The 21637-nt window shown below is 35.6% G+C and overlaps 1 protein-coding gene across 5 annotated transcripts in view; it reads right to left on the bottom strand.

Annotated features, from left to right (window-relative positions):
- Positions 1-21637, bottom strand: part of RTN4 (reticulon 4) — a 144777-nt gene that overhangs the window by 12283 nt on the left and 110857 nt on the right. For 4 of the 5 annotated variants that reach the window (XM_072635550.1, XM_072635549.1, XM_072635551.1 and 1 more), the window contains 2 exons: positions 3643-3850; positions 1136-1274 (listed from right to left, as the gene is read on the bottom strand). In XM_072635550.1, the coding sequence (XP_072491651.1) occupies positions 1136-1274; positions 3643-3850 (347 nt within the window). Of the gene's footprint in view, positions 1-1135; positions 1275-3642; positions 3851-19587; positions 19807-21637 lie in introns of those variants that run through there. The other variant, XM_072635553.1, reaches the window with a different exon arrangement.

Raw genomic sequence — 21637 nt, 5'->3', positions numbered from 1 at the left:
AAGATGAAACAAAATGGATTTACTGTTATCTCTCAGTTGCAGAAATTCATTATGATCAGTCCATGTAAAACAAACCCTATTATTAAAATCACGGCTTTTCACAAGGCAATTTTAAATTTCTGCATAATCAAGCTAAATTTTTTTTTATCTACTAAAGAAGATGCACAGCCATACAGAGAGAACTCTATGGAGTTCTCTATTTTTGTATTCCTTTACTTAGATAAGATACAAATCAATGGAGGAGGAAACGGCAAACCTCTCCAGCATCTTTGCCAAGAAAAAACCTTTTATAGGGTCACAAAGAGACACAACTGAAAGAAAAATACAAATCAAATCCCATAATAATACAAATCCCTGAAAAATGAAAATATTTGTAAGTATTACTAAATAATCAATTTTTTAAAAAAAACGATAAAATTCAGTTCTTTCAGTATTGTATACAATTATTTATCAATGAACAAAGATTTCCAAGTACCAGTAACTAATGAATGTTTATAAAAGTTCTAAAAACTGTGCTTCTGAACCTTCTGTCTCCCTTTGCCATCTTCACTACCAAAGTACAGGCCTGGGGACCATTTTGTTTTTTCAGTTGCTTCACTAGTTTTTAGAGTAAAAATAAAATTAGTCAGTTGCAGCAGACTAAAGATGAGCCTCTCTCCTTTGCTAGAAAGCTAGGACTATACTTAGAAGCCCAGAACAGCAGAACTAAGGATCAGCTCCATGATATGATAAAGAATACAAAAAGGACTTTGTAGACTCAGCCATAATGAGGATAACTGGGTAAGAGGCCACAGATCTGGACTTGGAGATTAAAAAACTTATGCGTAAGTCAAGCCTCTGAGCAATAAAGGAAAAGTCCCAGAACTTCTCAAGGATCTGGGCAACTCTCCAAGACTACAGATTGCAGAAGAGCTGCTGACTTGTATCAGCAAAAGTAGTTTCCTCATCCAAGACTTCCCTCTAGTAATGAAATCACTATCTAGTGCCTATCCCTATCTCCTTATACAAGATAAAGGTCAACTTTAATTGAGATATTATTTTAATCTCCTATATTAGTGACTTCTAATACAAGAATCACAACCAGCTAGAAACCAAATCTTAAATAAGAAATGTGTGCAGAGACAAAAAAACCTACCTTCAAAGAATCAACTAAATCATCAACTAAGAAGAGCCGCCTGAGTTCTTTGATTGTGCAGTTGACATGACTAAGTGCAGAATTGCTGTACTTCTGAACCAACGCCTCAGATACTGCAACTTCAGAATCCAAGTAGGCCCTGGCAAAGGAATACACTAGCAGTTAGTGAGCGAACTTCATCAAGTTCAAAGTCTGAAAGATTTAATGTTTGTTAATTTAGTAACAAATATATCCGAGGGAAAACATACCAATAAACAAAATTCTAATACTAAATAAACATAATATCTTTACATGAAACACAAGGAAAGGTTTTTAATGGTCCAATGTGCTGAGATTCGTTCATGTACTGAGTCATGGAAAAAACAATATGAAATCTCAATAAATTTTCCTAACACATATTTACTTCTTTCCAAGTTACTCCTTTTAATTTCAAACTTTTAGATAAGTTATAAGTAGTGACTCTGTCACTAGATTTATTTCCACAAATAAACTTATAAATAAAATAATCTATTTCCACAAGCGTGAAAATATATAATATCAATTCTAGTAAAACAGTTAAGACAGATGTTTTTATATATTCATAGGTTAAAATTGTCAAATTTTGAAAAAAAGACCCTAAGGGAGAAAATAAAGCTAACAAATTATTTCACTGTTCAATTTCAAAGCAAAGCAGAACAAAATAAGACCGACACAAGCATTCTCTCAATTTACCACTTCATAAGTAGTTCATCAAATAAATAGCTTTTTTTCAATGATGTGAACTTTTAGCAAAAACAAAAAGCGAAAAAAAAGCCTCAAGGAATTTCACTATGACTTCTATACTTCAAAGCATTTTGGGCACCTCCTGGAATATAGAATACTAATTAGAAAGCTTTTAATATCCTACATCTCAAAGTCTATTATGCCCTCTTCATCAAAAATTGTTATTTTTGATGTGTTCACTGACTACATAGTCATTAAATATGTCAACTGTTCATTAAAATACCTAAGCAATTGGTATCTTAAGGAACTTAATGTCTATTTATGAAAACCTTTTGTTCAATCAATATAATTCAAAGACCAGTTTGTGACCAAGGCACATAAAGATAAAAAATCTACACAGCTGATGCCGTATCAATCCACTGCTAGCATGTGGTGCTCTAAGAAGGAATCTGGGCACCTGAGACAAATTCAGTTTGGGTCCTTGGGATCCAGGTTACCAGACTATAGTAGAGGAAGTTAGACTTTCTCTCTATGAGCAAGAGGAATATTATTTCTTATGAAGGGTAGTCTGCCCCAAGAGAAGAAGTAAGCAAGGAAAGGGCAAAATTACGTAGCAAGCTAAAACCAGCTAATGTAGGTTGTATATGACCTATAATTGAATGAAGAGCCTCTGATCTGAGAATTAAATGCTTCTAAGGGTAAAAGGAAGTGAAACCAAAGATTCTAATTTCCCTACTAAGAGTCTAGCTTCCTCCCAACTCTACTTGCACAGAACTGGAGCACAACTAACAACAATACTCATTTTTCAGTTTTTTCCCATTTAAAAAGATCTAATTTTAGGGTTGTGGATCTATATAATTAACTATCTATACATTATAAACATTTTCCCTTAAAGTTTTTACAGACCTGAGGTTTCTATACTAAACAGACAACATAATATACTTTTAGGATTTGTGCAGCCTTATTACATATACATATTGAAGAAAGGTCAGTGAGCTTAATCATTAGTCTTTTACAAAGAAATTATATTTCACAGACTGAAAAGATATCAATTAACAGCAATTTAACAGTATTCTATGTACATAGTTTAACAGCTGTGTTACTAACACATGAATGAACATCTATTGGTATTAAAAAAAATGTTAAGTGCAAAAAAAAAAATCTGGTCCTTGTCCTAATGGAATTTACTTTATAGTTACATAAAAATATAACACATTTCAAAATAACTTAAGTGCTACATAAATTCTTAGGGAGAAATAAGGATTCGGACTTAATTTGAAAGTATTGGGTCTTATATCATCATGCCAAAGTAAGAACAAAGAGGGAGTAACTGGCATGTTATAGTCGGCAAAGAAGTGGAAAAGGAAACTCAATAAGATTGACTATACTAAGTGACTATATGGAATTTAAGCTCTTGCTAATGCTAACTCTGTCAGAAAAACATACTTTCATTTTAAGAAAAAATAATCAACTTAATAGTGTTGTCTGTTCTAAGAAATACTTATTAAAAAAAGAAAAACGTATTTCTAGCAAAGAAATCAATGCTAATTTAATATATGCTTCAAGTAATCAATAGCTCTTAACTTCAATAAAGGAGTTGTTTTCTCTTTGTAGTTACTTTTAAGAAAATATAAAATCCATGGACTTTAATTTTTAAAATAATTTTTAAAAAGAATACATGCCCTACAGGATTTTATGACAATGGAAATACCAGTATTCTAATAATACCAACATACAGCAAAGTCTCAAAATGTTCCATACATAATATTACAAAAAATATGCTTTGTACAAGGCAATCATCTCACCTGAATGGGTGACCTTCATCAGATTTCTGGATTGCCTGGATCACTCCTTTGTATACCCTGAAGCTGATAGTCACAGATAGCAGGGCCAAGGCAATGTATGCTGTCACACTCACAATGCTGAATACTGTCAACGAAAGTAGCAGGAACAAGCTGGCACCAAATACCACTCCTGTCTTCTTAATATCTCTCCAATAAAGAAGGTCAACAACTAAAAATTAAAAAAAAATCTAAAATTAGCATGCCTTGCTTTATCTATTAGATAAGTATTGTTGAGTCTATAAAAGTGACACAAAAATCTATGGCTACTAAAGTAAACTAAACCTAAAATGTATTTTTAAAAAAGAATTCAAAGTAATCTTAGATACAATTGCAAATTTTAAGCCTACTGAAAGCACTTGCTTTCACAATTTTCAGGAACAGTGATTAAACAAATTTTCATCGTTCATGATATCTCTCTAGTAATGGGCATCATTTTTTGATGAGTTTTTATTCAATTTCATTAAACAACAAAAAAATCACAACCTATTTCAGATTTATCAAGGCTTTACACTTCATATGATATGAACCCTGACATACACTCAATCAATACAAATTTATGACATTCTACCTAAAAATAACAGCTATGAATAAGACTGTTGTACTCACTCCAAGGAACATATAGGTCAAAAGTTCTCAACACTAGTCTAGGCTAACAGGTTTTTAAAATATTTACAAAGTTACTTTTAATTAAGTGAGGCAATAACTAAACAAAAAAAAAATCAATAGTTAACTACACTGAACTCTTTGGAGGTAATGTGCTATGCAGGCCTAAGGGACAGGAGAGACCCAGTTTTTAATCCTGCACCCAACCTTAACTCGTTTAAGCCACATTTTACCAGTCTATAAAGCGGGGAGAATAGTACTTGTAGCACCTCTATCATAGGGTTACTGTTAATGCTCAAATGAGAGTGTACAGAAGATACTTTGTAAACTTTTAAAGCACTATGTAATGCTAGCTATTATTATTTGTATGCTTAAGTCACCAAGAATCACTGAGCATGTTTCAACATCCTGGTTTATGTGTATACACTGCTTTCCAAGTTCCCCGAAACAAATCAACTTCTCCCCCCTTTTACTCTTCTGCCCCATTCCACTAGTTAATTTTAGGACTTGAGGGAAAAGAATAAGAAACAGGGTGAAAATCCAACCCTTTCTTTTTTGACCAGGGTAATTGGAGTTAAGAGAACGTTTAGGAATTCTCTAAAACAACAGGAACCAGTACCACAGGCAGATTCCTAACTGCCTTTCCTTTCTAGTCACTGGGGCATCCAAGCGGTAATATTAATTTCCCCACCCACTGAAATTAACTTTTATAAATAAAGTGCCAAGTCAGTAAAGAAGCAGAATTGTAGATGTGGATCCAAAGTTGAGGACTGGCAGGGCATGAAAGGCAGTAAGGCAACTAGGAAGTCATGGGTGTATATTGAACTAGTCACATATGATGTCAAAATTATGAGGAAAGGGAAGCAAAACTTTGGTCTCATCTGGAAGAAGTTAGAAGTGATGGATAGAATTTACAAAAAGACAAATTTCAAGTTTGATGCAAAAGAAAAAATTCCTAATGATACTGTGCAAAGGATTTAAGTTTGTGAAGTATTAGGGGCCTTCAAACAAAAGCTGAACAACATGTTAGGAAGAGGTTGAAGAGTGATTTTCTGTTCAAGTGTGCATGGGCTGAACTAGCTATTACCTCCTAAGTTCTCTTCCAGTGCTAAGACTGTAGGATTCTGTGAAATGGCATGACTTAATTAGAAATTAGACAAGAGTCCTTCCCCACTATCCTCATTACCATAAATAGAATATACAGTAAAACCTCAGTAAAAAACAGATGAGGAGAAAAGGAAAATCTAATAGGTTTTTTTAAAGAGAAATAAAATCTACAACATTAATGATAGTGAATAAGACTCAGAAAAGGTTCTGCCTGTTTTAAAGCTTAAGTGAGATTGACTTCAATTCTTGTATTTTCGGGTAAATGGGGGCTTGGTACGTAAAGGGCAGTGGCCTGGGAAAGAGTCGGTAAGGATGCTAAGCTTACTATGTGGCAGTCACTGTGCTAAGTTCTGGAAACTCCTCTTACAGAAAGAAATCGAGGCTTGTGCAGTGTCTATTAGGAAAACAGGTGAGAAAAAAGAACATATCAAGCAAAGAAGAAAACTGGAGCAAAAGCTGAGAGGTGAGGGATGGAGGGCACTGTGCAAAGGACAGCAGGTAGACCAGTGTGGCCAGATCAGAGTACACAGAGGATATAAAATATAAAGAGTGGAAAGGTAAAAAGAGTTCAGGTTGTAAAGAGTTTTAAATGTCAAATGGAGGACTTTGTATTTGATCCTGAAGATAACAGGGAGACAGCACTACTGAGCTGGGGAAGGGAGGTGGGGTGACCTAAAGAAAATCACTACCAGCTGAATGGAGAATTAGAAGGTGAGACACAATGACAGCCTGAACTAGGGTAGTGGCTGTGAGGGGAGAGAAAGGAAAAAGGAAAGGAATTGCTTTTACATGATGCCTATTATGTGCTAAGAGTTAAGTGACTTACCCAGGGTCAAACAGAAAGTATCTAAGGTCACTTTTGAAATCAGGTCTTCCTGACTCCAAGACCAACTCTCTGTTCATCATGCCACCAGATGCCTCTATATAAGAGTTATGGCTTCTGCTGCTCTAGAATCTGTTTAGTCATTTTTTACAGGTATTTTATGGGCTATGGGGGTAGAGCTAGAGCAGGTCCCTCCTTCCACTCCACCATCTTGGCTCCGCCCCCTATAAGATTTATCTATACCAGACATGGATTCTAATTGCAGCTCTCACTAACTGCTTAACTTAAAGCAAGTAACTTCAATTCAATAAATGTTAATTAAGCACCTATTATATGTAGGACACTGTGTCTAGCACTAGAGGATACAAAGACAAAACTGAAATAGTCCACAGATAAGAATGATGAACTCGGCATAAGACAGATCTGATGTTAACTCCCGCACCAGACAGGAGTTACAGATGACTTGGGGTAAGCCACTTAACCTTTCTGGGCTTCAGTTACTTCATTTGCATAATGAGGAAATTAGAATCACTGACTTCTTAGATCCAAATTTATCATCTATGAATCTGAGCAGTTTACATTCTTGGGAGTGGAGGAAGAGATGAAAGGAGAAGATGTGCATACACACATGCATACATATACAGTATATATACATATATTGTGTGTATATCTATATATACATATAAGTAAACACATCTGCCCAATTCAAGATTATCTTGCCGTGAGGCCCAATAATAGCTAGCATTTACATAGAGCTTTAAGGTTTGCAAAGTCCTTTAAAAACTATTATGTGTTTTCATCCTCACAACACTGGTAGGAAGGTGCTATAAAATTCCCATTTTATAGACAAAAACATACAGAGATTAAGTGACCTGCCCAGGTCACAGCTAGTGGGTATCAGAGGTCACATTCGAATTCAGGTCTTGACTCGGAGGTCCAGCTCTCTACCACTGCACTACAGAATGAATTATTCTCAAAGGAAGATAGTTGCTATAGTTAAAAAACCAAACCATTAGGTCAGTACAAGCCTAACCTACTGATTTATTGATTGCTAATAGACACTTAGCCTATGACATATATTAGCTATGATTAAGAAAGTAAAAATAAAATCAAGATGTCTTCTATGCCCTTGTGTTCTATATGAAAAGATTTGACAACGGCTATCAAAAAAATAGCTGAGTAAAAATGCTGCTGTCTCATTGTCTTATAAAAAAAACACTAGAGAGCAATGATGAAAAACAGTCTAGTCTACAGAAATGTTAAGCTATTTGCCTGTGAACAGATAACATGCAGAACTAGGATTATAGGCATGTTCTGAAAGTTTTATGGCAGGGCCACTCAATCACTTATCTCTCTGCCCAGGTAAATGACAGAAAACCCTCTTCCCACCTAAAGACTATTGGAAGCTCATAACTATACTGGATATCTCTTATCTGCCAAAGGCTCATCCCCTCACTCCCCAAAATGTTAGTAATGCTCCACAGGGAACCAGGTCCCCTACTCCCACCATCCAACTTAATAGGTGTTCACTTCTTACTCCTGTTTGGCTTTAGTTGCCACTTTTTATAGTTATAGTTGTTTAGTTGTCTCCAACTCTGTGACCCCCTTTGGGGTTTTCTTGGAAAAGATACTGGAGTAGTGGCTTGCCATTTCCTTCTCCAGCTCATTTTACAGATGAGGAACTAACATAAACAGAGCTAAGTGAACTGCCCAAGGTCACACAACTAATAAGGTTGTGAGGTTGGATTTGAACTCATGAAGATGAGTCTTTATGATTCTAAGTCCAGTCCTCTATCCACTGTACCATCTACCTGCCCTAGATGACACTTAGTACGTACCCCACAATGGCTCCAAGGTCACTCAAGGTACTAGTCCTTCCCATTCACTCACTCTCCTAGATGCAACATCTACGCCAGTCACATTCAATTATTCCAAGCTCATTTCTCTCTCATACCCTATTATTTACTCAATAACTACTTCTAGGATGTCTCAGATAGCTGGGCAAATAGCAGGTCTTTCCCCAACTGCTGTCTGCCTTGCTGGTATTTTCAACTTTGGTTTGTAAATTCCATCTTTTTTTGAAACTTCTAGCCCATTTATTCATTAGAAACATTGTTATAAATGGTAATTCAGTTCCAGGCCTGGCCCCCAAAAAGTCTAATATAGAACCCAAATGACTAGTATAACAATATTTGTATGAAACTAAGCATTTATAGACTGATAGAATCTCACATGCATTCTCCACTCCTGTCTTCTCCCACACCATACACTTCAGGTCCAATTCATTGGCAAAGTTTTTTTGTGAACTGGGAAAGAGGTTTTCAACAGGACCTAAACTAGAACAAGGTAGATGGCAAGAGACAGAACACAGTTCTAGAGGTAGGAGGACAGGGATATAAAAGACGTATATGCTGGGTTTCTTTATAGCTTATTTTAAAAAGGCAACCAAAAATCTATCAAAAATCTTGGAACCTTCTGTTAATGTGTTTTTCATGGCATACTGGGTAATGTTAATGCTGCTGGGAGTAAAGAGTTGCTAGAATTGCAAAAGAGTGAAGAAAGAGGTAACATTGGGATGTAAGAAGTAGGAGAAAATGGACTAGGAAAGAGAATGGAAGAGCCTGAGTGAGATGGAAAAATGGTAGGATCTACAGGGCTGAATGCTTTAGAAATGGCAGGAGAGAAATCAGCAGCAGCAAGGAGGAAAAGGGAATTTACACACTTGAACCCAACTTAGAAGACCAGTTCTATCTATACTGAGATCAAGGCAAAACTGAGCATTTAAGTCAGGCCCTATCTCTAACAGAAGATTCAGCCTGATATTCTAAGGTAAAATGTAATTGACAATGAATATCTAAGCAAGGTTCTTCAGAAAAGTAGTTTGATCTATTAGGCATTTTCCTTTTTTACAGCTAGCCTCTTTTAATAACTGAACTGGCCAAAATTAAGATGCAAACAGAACTGAAATTTAGACCTGGGAGGGCCCTTTGGAGGTCATCTACTCCAACTCCCTACTTTTTACAAGTAGGCATACACTGGAGAAAGCTTTTACTATGTCAAAGAGTTAATCAGAACAGAAAACAGTTAAACAAAACAGAAAAAATAATAATCTAATGATGATATACTACTGAAATTTATTCTGAGTCAAATTAAACTAATATTTGTTACTTACTATGCAGAAAATTTATGCCATATCAATTTCTGAAATTCTGAAAATCAGACAACATGATTTGATTTTAATTAAATCTGAACACAAATAATTTTCCTCTGTAAGAACCTATTCTGATCTTTAAAATCCTCACTTCCTTCTTAACTGCTATTGTTTATCAAAGAAAAAATATAAATCTGTGAAACTGATAATATGATACACAATGGAATAAAATTTTTTCTAAAGCAAATAGTGTAGCATATTCAGTGCACTGAAATCTTTTCTTTAAAATAAGTTTTCCTGGACCATTTCAGAGTAAGTGCAGCTGCCTACATTTGGTAACTGTCATCTGGCATAACTAAAAATAGTTCCTGTAATAAGCATGCCTTAAATGCAAAAGTCATCCAATTACATTTTGTCTCAAATCAGCTGCTTATTGAAGCTTTTGCTTTCATTGTCAAGTCACATTTAAGTTTCATCCTAAAAATACTTAAGCATCAATATGCTCCCTCACACGCAAAGCACATGTCTCAAAAGGAAAAGGTAAAGAAATTGTAAATAATGAAACCTCTCTTGGTACATCTGATAAAGATGTAATGCTTTAATTAATAAAGTCCAATACCATATCTCAGGTAGAATCAATTTTGCACTGTGCATTATTCCACCTATCTATACTTATATGTTGCTTCATGAAAAGTTTCTCTAATTAACAGCATTAAAGAAAATATTCATTGCAGCAGAACCAGGAACAAAACAGAAGCCTAGCAACTAGGAAACAGCTGAACAAACTGTGGTCCATGAATATAATGATAATGGAATATTAACGCAATGTAAGACTTATAAGTGGGAAGAATCCAGAAAAGCATTGAGAACTTATATGAAGAGAAGCAGAGTGAATCAAAACCAAGAAAATAATATACAAAAATCAATGAAATATACATAACCACAAAAATCATGAATCTTTGTTTGTATTATTTAAAGGGCTTTGTAATTTCCTGAAAGCAATCTAATCTACTCTCTTCCTGTTTAATTCTGGGCCCAACTCCTTGTTCATTTTTATGGATGGGGAAGCGTCACAGGTAGTCCACCCAACTATACAGCATATTCTGGGCAACAGACATTAATTTTCTATTTCCACCCCAAAGTAGGGATGGCTAGGCCAGAAGTCTCTGAAATGATCTAGGACTTTATTCAATCACCAAGATGTTATCTGTAACAGAAACATTTGGATTTTCTGTTCATCATCAATTGGGAATTCTTCCACATGAACTCTGCACTGAACTCAATCACCGTGGAAAACACCTTTGGTGAACATGGATCTCTCCCTTTATAAGCCTAGCCAAGAAGTCAAGTAACTTAAAAAAAAAAAAATCAACTTATTCAACAAATATTTAATTGATTTATCCATCAAGCACAGAAATCCAAAACTACCCAATAACATTTGTTAAACATTTACTATATGCTGGGGATTGTACTAAACATTGACGATACAATTAATAATGAAATAATTAATAAAAGGATAGTCCCTGCCCTCAAAGAGCTTAAAACCTAAAGGCAGAGACAATACAAAAGGAGTTAGGAAAGCTGGTTGGGAAAGACACAAGAAGGCACTGGCACTCCATGTTCCACCTGAGGGCTGTCCAAAGCAGGTTAAAATATTTTGGGAAATTTTTAATAGGATAAAAATGTAAGAAGATATAGATAATACTACATTTTAAAACTAAATCAATGAGTCCTACAGGGATCCTTTTGTACAGATTAACAGGTCCCTTTTCTATCTGATCAACACCACTGGATTAGACCAACTGTAATAAAGAGAAGATCCATGCTGGAGGTAACACAATTGTGGAGGGGAACATACCAAGGGCTTATAGGGGAAAAAAGGATAGCTCAGACCTTAAAACCATAAAAAGGAAAGTGAAAGAACATGAACTACTTACTTATATGCTTACTTTTAGATGAAAAGGTACAGATGAATATAAAATTGTGTGAGAATCATCTCCACAGCCATACTTGGGATAAGGTGATTTGTAAATAAAAGACAGGTATTTGCAAGCAATGTTCCATAGGAAACATCTTACTTTCATTTCAGTGACTCTAAGATGCAGAGAATTAGATGCTATTGTGCTTACATTTTAGTTTCTTTTTTCCTTAAGCATTTGATTTGGTAGAATAAAAATACTACTTCAAAGGTTCTTTTCCATCAAGGTATCTATTATCATTCAAGATCCCTTGAAAATCCAAGAAGACATATAACAGTGACCACTGACATAAAGCCTCAAAGGACGTGGAAAAAATAGTAAAAATGAAATTTATATAGTATCTTGTTCTTTACTATTGCTATCAATTATGTAGTGCTTTATAAAATATTATCATTTGATCCCCACAATAGCCCGGGGAAACAGGCACTATAATTATTCTTATCTTACAGATGAGGAAATTGGGGCAGACAGAGGTGAAGTGACTTGTCCAGTATCATATAGCTAATAAGAGTCTGAGGCTGAATTTGAATGCAGGTCTTCCTGAGCCCACATTCAGTGTTCTGCATGCTGTGCCAACCAGCTGCCTGTTTACCTGATTTATCACATCTGATATATTCATCTATAAAGGAAGCATTACAGGTATTACTACTCCTATTTGATCCTCCTCAGATGAAGAAAGTAAAAGGTTAAACCCAGATCTCTCCTGAGCAGTTTTTTCACTATACTCACAAAGAGATTAGATTAGTTGTAGAAATAACTAATGTCACCAGGAAAAGGATATTCTAAGGAGAACAAACCTTTTTTATAAAATTACTGCTTATCATTATTCAAAGCAAACTCATGATACAAGTGACTGAGTCTTTCCCCACATAAATGCCTAATCCCTTGATTTAATCTTGCCTTATCGTTAGAACTTTATCTGTGCTCATTTGGACACAACTTAAAATTGATGTTCCAGTACTTCACAGGCGCTTCTCAAACATTCTACTCATCACTCCACTAAGGAAAATAGCTTTTTAGAATGCCTAAAATTAATTTTTAACCTTCAATTTTTAGAACACATTAATAACTTTCAATTTAATTTTTAAATGAACATCTAATTCAGCAACAAAACCATTAGATAAAGCTACAATATAGCACAGAAAGACAAAATTTATCTTCTTCATTTACAGTGATCGTGTTTCTCCTAAAGAAAGAACATAAGATTCCCATCAACTTTCACCTCAATTAAAATTTAACATTGTTATTTCTCCCTAATAATGTCAGCTCATGTATTTTTCTAGATTTTCTTTTATTTTTCCCTTCCCCCTATTTTTTCCAGTTTCATTTTATTAAAAAGTATCAATGAACAGGATATAAAGTAATTCAGGATTTTACTTTCTAATTACTCTACTGAAATATAAAGTATTTTTTAAAAACCCAGACAATTAAAACTAGTGGTTCTGCCCCCAATCTGAGAGCAAGGTCTGTTTGCTTTTCTCTTCCTATTTCCAGGGCTTAGTGCAAATACTTTGCACAGAGTGATTAATAAAAGGTTTTTTTAATTCATTCATTTTTCTAAACCTATCATGTGGCTTAGTACTTTAATGATACTGAGTCCCTAGTTCCTTAGCCCAGATTCAAGTTTCAACAATTTTCACTTATAAAGTTAGCTCTCATTTACACAAATATGAGAACATTTCTTTCAACAAAATGATTTTCCATTTTGCTCTGCTCTGCAAAACTCCTGACACTCTATTTAACAACAACTAGTACAGAACCTCTGTAAACTAGCTGAGAACCTCTCATAATACTGATCAAAAACAAGGAAATAAAAGCACTCAAAATTGGATTGTGCACTAATTAAACAGAGGTTGTACTAACATTAGGGAATGGAAGGCATGTGTGGTTTTTAAACTTCCAAGCATTTGACTGTAGGGGATAGAATGCTAGGCCTGCCATCAAGAAGATCTGGATCTTATTAACTGTGTGACTCCAAATAAATCACAACCTTGGCATCTTGGACAACCTCCTAGGACTTATAGATAAGTCATGTATAGAATGAGGTCTACACTAGTACAGCAAGTTTCCTATCCCAAAAAAGTGATTTTTTAAATTAGAATTCTTTCTCTCTTTCTCCCATAAAAATTTGGCAGGTTAATGCTGTTCATCTATAAAGTTCTTTGAGATTAAATGTATACATATAATATGTAATAATATGTACAAGGTCACAGTAATATATCATGGGAAGTCAAAGCAGCAGTGTTTTAGTACCAACTAAAAATTCACATAAAGACATTAAGTGTAATTTTGACTTTAAAAAAAAAAGCTAAAAACATGAGAACCACATTTTTTTAAAGGTATACTCAGTCTACTTACCCCTTGATGTACATCTCAGATATCATCTAAAACATTTTTTACATTATATTGCAGGGCAGTGCAGCAAACTTTGACCTTAGTTCAGTGTTCTAGAACAGTGAGGGAGAGGGGCAATGTGCCCCAAGCAGCAGCCCAATTAAATTTATGATCAAAGTACAAGTGTATATAGAGCTGTTGTTTCTCATTCCACAACTCTTTCCTCTCTATCCAAATCCTGGTATGGGCAGCCCAAGGGGCAAGGGAATGAAAGAAGAGCCCAGGGAGACCCAGAGGACAGTCTGAATTCCATACTCTGACTAAATGTTCTTTCCAAGGCCAAGAGTGTAACTAATCCTTAAGGATGGATAAAAATTTCACTCCTGGCCCGGGAGGCAGCTTTCCCCCAACCCCCTTGAGATTTTAGTATGACCTTGGAACACAGCTGAATAGCAGAAGTTGTCAAACCTGCCTCTTCTACACCGGTGTCACATACCTTTCAATGCAGAGCAAAAACCACACAAAAAAAAGGTGTAGTCAGCTGGTATATAAAAACATTTTACTGTGTCATTTCTAAAAATCTTGCTATTTAAGCTCAAGCAGAAATAGAGTAAAAATGAAAAGACTGCCACTCCATCACTGAAAATATGAAGTCACATACGCAAGTAGTATGGTGGTAAGACAATTGCAGAATTAAAGATCTGGGTTCCAAATCAATTAACCTTATGTCATACCACATAAGCTATTTTACCTCTCAGAAATTCAGTTTCCTCATCTATAAAATGAGGGAGCTAAATCAACTACAGAAAGGCTAAACAAACTGCGGCACAAGAATGTAATGAAATACTATAAGAATGGAAGAAATAATGAATATGAAGCAAACAGAGAAACATAAGAAGACATAAGCACTGATGCAAAGCAAAGGAAGCAGAACCAGGAACACAAGAAAAACATAAAAGAAAAGAAAAACAAAACAGAATATTGTTAAATCACAAAGAACAACCATGCCCAAAGAGGAGATAAGAAAACATCTCCCTCCCTTCTTTTCAGAGGAGGATGGGGGTCCCCCTTTGGGTATGAAACACATTTACTATTAGTTGATCAATTAGTTTTGCTGAACTGCTCGCCCCCTTAAAATTCTTCACTACTACATGCAAGAACTGACAAAATAAAAACTTCCCATTCAACTGAAGAGTTTTAACAATTTGCATATAAACATTATGTTCCTCTATTAGCTGGAGAAGACATCTAATAGGATTCTAAAAACTAAGCTTGAGAATTTAAGGCAAGAGTTCTCACTCCAATGCTATATTTGCATTATCTTCAAAGAGGTTTCTTCTACATCACCAAGTTCTCCCAAAGTACTGAATATGAGTATTCTCTCCCAATAGGGGAACAATAATACAACCAGCAGAAGTACATCCTCCACCCTGCTTGGGTGAGTTTCATAGTCAGCGTGTACACACAAAAATAAATACACACACACATACACACAGAGGAACTCTAAGCTTCAATACAGTAGCTCCTCTCAACAGCATCTGAGACCCCTGCTCTCACAAGCGGCTTTTAGGGGAAATAAACTCCTGAAAATATACCTGCGTCAAAGCATATCAAAATAAATTTATTTTAGAAGTGCTTCCCCTCTTCAGACTCACTCACTAGTTACCAAAAAGCCGAGCTGTTTCCTCAGCCTTTTGTTTAAAACATGCTCACTACTTCTTAGTGCTGTTAACCTTCCTTGTCCTCCTCTCACCAATTTCACTGCTCCCTTAATGGCTCCTCTTCTTACTGCTGCTGCTCGAACGTGGGTGTTCCCCAAGATTCAGCGCTCAGACTTAAAAATGTCATTGCTTCAAAAATCATTTGTGTGGAACTCGTAGATTGTGATCACCAACAGCAGTACGATCAGCACTGGTACCAGCACCACCACTACAACTAGCTTGTACTTAGCACTTTAAGATTTCCAGAGCTCTTTACTACCACGATCTCATTTGATCCACATAACCCTGAGGTGGGTGCTATTATGATCCCCACTTTACAGATGACAGAACTGAGGCAGACAGAGGATGAAAAATTTGCCCAGGGTCATACAGATATAGTTACTGTCTGAGGCAAAACTGGAGCCCAGGTCTTCCTGGCTCCCAAGTCCTGCATTTTATCTACTACAGGACCTAGCAGTCAGCCAGTAAACCTATCCTCTCTTTCTGCAGGTTTGAGCTCCACATAGCCACTTCCCTGGTGCATGATTTTCACTCAGATAACAACACGCTGTACCTTAACCTCAACAAATTAAAATTAAATTCGTCATCATCCCTCTAAAATCAGTTTCAGAAACTAGCTTTCCTACCAGTCAATAAACATTTATTAAATACCTACTATGTGCCAGGCACCATGTGCAAAACTCTGGAGATTCAGAGCAGAAGACAGGCCTTCCCTTCAAGGAGTTTACAATCTAACAGGTAAGACAACATACAAACAAATCCATACAAACATGTAACATGCAAGATAAACAGGAAATAATGAAGAGGGAAGACACTAGAGTGAAGAGGGATTGGCAAAGACTTCCAGGAGAAGATGGAGTGTTTATGTGGGACTTAAAGAAAGCCAGCAGGTAGACAGAGATAAGAAGTGATAGCATTCCAGGTATGGAGGACAGCCAGAGAAAATGGGGAGCTGAGAGAGGGAAATGTCTTGTTTATAGAACAGCCAAGAGGCCACTGTCACTGGACTGAACAGTAAGTGGTAGTAAGTAAGAAGACTGGAAAGGTAGGAGGAGGCTGGGTTTAGTGTTGAATGCCAAACAGAGCATTTGTATTTGATCCTGGAGGCAATAGGGAGCCTGGAGTTTGCAGAATTGGGGGGCAGGGAGGGAGGGAAGGAGAAGAGTGACATGATCAGACCTACACTTTAGGAAAATCATTTTGGAGGTTAAATAGAGAGTGGATTGGATGGGGAGAGGCTGGCAGGTCTACCAGTAGGCTACTGGCCAGGTGGGCTATTCTCCATGCATGAGGCAATAAGAGTTAGCCTGCTGAAGTGGTGGGACTTTTGTTTGTATAATAATGTCCCTCAAGGCCTTTTAATAACTTTTGTCATTTCTGATTCTTTCGTCCTTCCTAGGGCCTCACATCCATCATCTGTTCCTGTCTTTACTTTTTCAGTATCCACCTCCCTGAGACTTTCAGTCCAGTGCTCTTTCCACTATATAATTCCAATCTTATTTCCCAATATTATCTTACAAAATCAGCATGATAAAGCCAGATAATTCTGCCCTTCTCCCTTCTCACAAGTCCTGATTACTTTCCCTTATCTTTCTGACTGATTTCTACTCCATCTCTAAATACTCTGCTAGAGTACAAACTTCTTAGAATTCCTATAGCACTTTAATGACTGAAGCACTCCTCTGGCATTTATCAAATAAATGAATATTTATTTCTTGTACCGCCACTTATCTTTATGTGCATGTCATTTTTTCCTGTTAAATCGTCCCTGAGAATTAGAATTAATTCTTATACTTTTTTTGTATCATTAAGCACCTCTTGCATTTTATAGCCTCTTGAGAAACAATCACCTACAGACTGAAATAACAGCAATGTAGATTTCATTTTGTCATAGACATTTTAGGTAAAACATCATAGTTTTGGAAAGCATGTAATCCAACCCAGAAGTGAGGTCTGAATCACTTCAAGGGAATAAAAATCCAGACAGGAGATTGTAAGAACAATACAAATTAATAAAATATATTCTCTCAAGGCCTTACTTTGAAACTTTGGCAATAAAAGTGTAACAGGCCTGTTGGGGGAGGGGAGAACTCAATTACTTTATTTGAAATAGCTTTTCTATATTTCAAGCTCTATCATCGGATGCATTGTAACTAAAATACTGACCAAGACAGGAAAGAAAAAAGATAGGCCAATACTTTTTTGGCTCTTCTGGTAAGGTGTTTGCTATGAATGTGCCAGTCCCTCTATAACAACAAAAGTACTTTTTATTTTAATTTGGGGGGGAGGGGGGGCATCTCAAGCCGTGAGATGTATTTAGGACAGATTTATTCTCACCAGAAATCATTAATCTTACAAAGCAGAGAATGAAATATCCAAACCCCAACACAGGTACCTTTGTCCAAAAATCAATCCAAAACAAAAGCCAAGGGTCTGATTTGGCACAAATAACGAAGAATTCAAGAACAATTTAAAATCTACGGGCAGGTTTCATTTGGATTCATGACCTCACCAGTGTCGCAGATTCAGAAAAAAGTTATTAACAGTGATAACTTAAAAACTTACAATATTATTAAATAGTTGAAAATGGTGAAGTGATTTACTCCAAATTATTAATCTGGCATTACAGATTAATATGAAGGTATTACATACCTTAACAGAGCTGGACATAAATTTTCACCTATTGGGGTGGAGGCTTATATTTATTATGGTCACTACCATCATCCTTGAGAGTATGTGACTTAGTGGAAGGCTGTACTAGAGGCCGGAAGACCTGGTTCCAAGTTCTGCATTTGATCCCTATTAACCTATTTGACCCTGAGTGAGGTGTCTCTTAAAAATTCTCAGTGTCCCCAGGCGACTCTCTAAGATTAGAAATTACAGGAGTGGATGATCTGCATCAGTGGATGGAGTTTCCACAAAGGTATTACTCCTACTGTGTTATCCCCTCCAAAAATTCATCAAAACAAGAGTCTCTGATAATATTTCTCACTGTTATGGGCCTCCTCATTAAAAGGAAAAGAATTCCTTTTAACGTTGTAAATTAACATAAAAGGTATAGCCCTATGGCTCAATTGTTTTTATTCCTAAAATTCAATTTTGTAACTGACTATGAATTCACACTCACCATTTCCCCCCATATTTTCTTTTTTTACCAAATTAAGCCAGGAAGAAAGTTCACAGTTAGTGCTGTGGTTATTAGTTCTCCATGATTTACTATCCTACCCACAATCACCTAAACCCTGCTGTGCCAGGATTTAAGGTATTTTATTCTTGGGACCAACTTACAATACTTGCAAAACCTTAATGATTCCTTACCATTGTATTTATATATTCAGATAATTTTTAATTTAGCTTAACTCAATAATCAGACAATTCTGAGAAGGCATTCTTCAAGGCCTTCTTTAAATAATTCTATCAATTTTTAAGGGTAAAGTTTAAGGCTTATCATTTTAAGCTTTCTCCTTTAAACAGCATTTAACTAGTTAACTAAACTTAAAATCTTAAGAGCATACTTACAGTTAGTTATAAAATATAAAAGCTTATGAGTTAAATTCTTACACAAGCTGAAAACTTTAAAGGGGTCTGAGCTTAGGAGGGGAGGAAAAGGGATAGAGACCACTGATTGGTTATTACAAAGACAAAGGTTAATGAATCAAGTCTAGACATTTATTTAAAACAGCTCTTGCCAATCATCTTTTTAAGGTTTCAAAACACTATTATAATCTGATTAGAAGGGATTTAGCAATAACACTGTTAACATCTAAAACGTCAAAAGAAAATGAGATCAACAGAATTTCAATGATACCTATTTAATTCAGAAATGTAAATGTTTACCAAAATTCAAAGATAAATTATACCAAAATTCAAAGATAAGTTACCAGTAAAGTGAACAAATCAGCTTAGAACTACACTGATCAACCAATACAAGGTTAAAGCAATAATCTAAACCAAATACCAATGAAATATTTAGAATAAGCCATTTTACAGTGAATAGCAAAAGGTATGAACATACATTGCCCGGCTATTATGTTCTAATCCTCTACCATTTGCACATTTGGTGATAAATTTCAAGCCTTTTCAGTTTCATTTTCAATCGAAAAACCTAACCTGCAAGCTGCAATCCCCAAACAACATGGCTGGTCACATACAAAAGCATAAGAAAAGGAAATTTTAAAGCCGATTTACCCTTGTCCTTCCAATTCTTCTGCAGACTGTCCATGGCTCTTCAAAATATCTAGTTGACAGCTGGGATTATCAATTATGCATAGCAAGAAAAAAGCTGCAGAAAGAAAAACCTACTGTCTGGGATACAAAACATCAGTTTCCTCCACAGAGGTCTGCAGTCTTATGTGCTGCACTGCTGCAGGACTGGTGTCACCTGACGCCTTCTGGGTGTGGAGCAGACTGACGCAGTGCAATCTGTAACTAGGCTACTAATACCTCAGCACTAATGCCTGCGTTCAATCTGCTTATTGTTCTAGCCACGGGCTTGTTGCTCAGACCAAAAAGAACCTATTAGTCGGGTGAGGGAAGACTATCAATCTACATAAAGGAAATCTCATTTTCCCTACGGCAGAAATGCTACTGACACATATCTGTTATGTCTGAGTAATGCTGTTTTTGGTCAGACTGTTACATTATGATATGGGTATTCAGGCTTAGTTTAAATTATAACCTGATTATCACAAGGATTGTACCTTATACAATTAAAATGGGCTGATCCAAAGAAGAGACAGAGTTTACATTTCAAACCTGTCAAGTGCAGAAATCTTCTTGCTCTAAATTCATTACAGCTAAACATTTAGCATCTAGTATACTTAAGTGTATCTATGGAGCTACTCAGAATCAATAAGTTCTGAAGACTAATTTAATGGTGAAATGCTGTTTTACTATTATTTTTGACACATTTTAGAAATCAGATTTCCTTCAATAACATTTAATAGCTAATTTTGTCCTTTATTTAAAATATAAATTGGATAGCACTTATGGGAGTATGGTCTCTGTATAGTTTAGCATAATGCAATCCAAACGCTCTAAAACAAATTTTTGATTCATTTACTGACAAATTCTTTACAGAGGAAAGGAAAATTTGCATGCTAAGAATCCTTTTAGTAACCTTTGGAAGCTTCTATGAGAACACATGCAAAGATTTATTGTAGAACTTTTAAAATTTAAACACAAATCCTTTCAAATTATGTCAAAATTTGTAAAATTTGGTAAATTCAGTTTCACTAAATCAATAAAAGGCTTTTACCTTACTGAAGAATATATACTATTATATAAGCTTCTGTCATATATAGCTAATTACTTTTAAGTAAGCACACTGGACAAACACTTAAAATTAAAATTTAACCTTTACAAGTCATAAAATTAGTTAAAAGAAATACATGAAATGACAGTGTTGCGTGAAATATTATCTATGATTGAAAGTTCATTTTTGTTGAGATACCACACTCAGTAATCTTATAATGAAATTTGAACATTTCTGGAACTTCCTAGAATTATGTGGGCTGGAAAAATCCTTAAATATCAGATGTGACAAAAAAACCAATGACTCATTTCTTGCTTTCCCACCTACCAAATATGAATAATGCAAAATACTTTTAAGGGATGTTTCACCTCCAGTAAAAAGAAATACATAAATTTATATTTTATATTTTGCAACCTGACTTTAACTTGAGAACTATGTTGCCAGACCATATCTCAAATTTAAGATTTAGAAATGGTACTGCTTTTTAAAAAGTATCAGGATCCAATCTGAACCTCTGATATTCCATATCAATTTATAAACTATATAAGAACACATTGGAGCAAACCTGTACATCCAAAAATCCTGATACTTTTTAATGGCTGTTTTAGAAATTATCTTCACTGATGTTGTTTTAACATCACACTCATTTCTAAATGTCTCATGAACTATATCTCGGTCACAGTGTAGTCATTATCACACTTTCCCCATGGTTCCTACATCTGCACTACTGTGCAGGCACTAGGCATACTATTTTCCTGACTGCTTATTTCACTCCAAATCAATTTACATATTTTTAACTAACCTTGTTACTTCAATGGCACAAGAAAATCCCAGATGAGGAAACCCTCTACGAATTCGAAATGGCTCCTTCCCTGCAATGTTCAGCCTTGGAGAGCTACCTACACTCCAGAGAGGATACCTGACTTCCCCTCCACCCCAGGAATGTCTCTTTTAAAAAGGTGTTCAAAGTTCTCTGCATATCCC

The sequence above is a fragment of the Notamacropus eugenii genome, chromosome 1 (genome assembly GCF_028372415.1).
Source record: "Notamacropus eugenii isolate mMacEug1 chromosome 1, mMacEug1.pri_v2, whole genome shotgun sequence".
Lineage (NCBI taxonomy): Eukaryota > Metazoa > Chordata > Mammalia > Diprotodontia > Macropodidae > Notamacropus > Notamacropus eugenii.
Note: the sequence above shows the minus strand (reverse complement) of the source record. Positions and strands in the feature narration are given on the sequence as shown.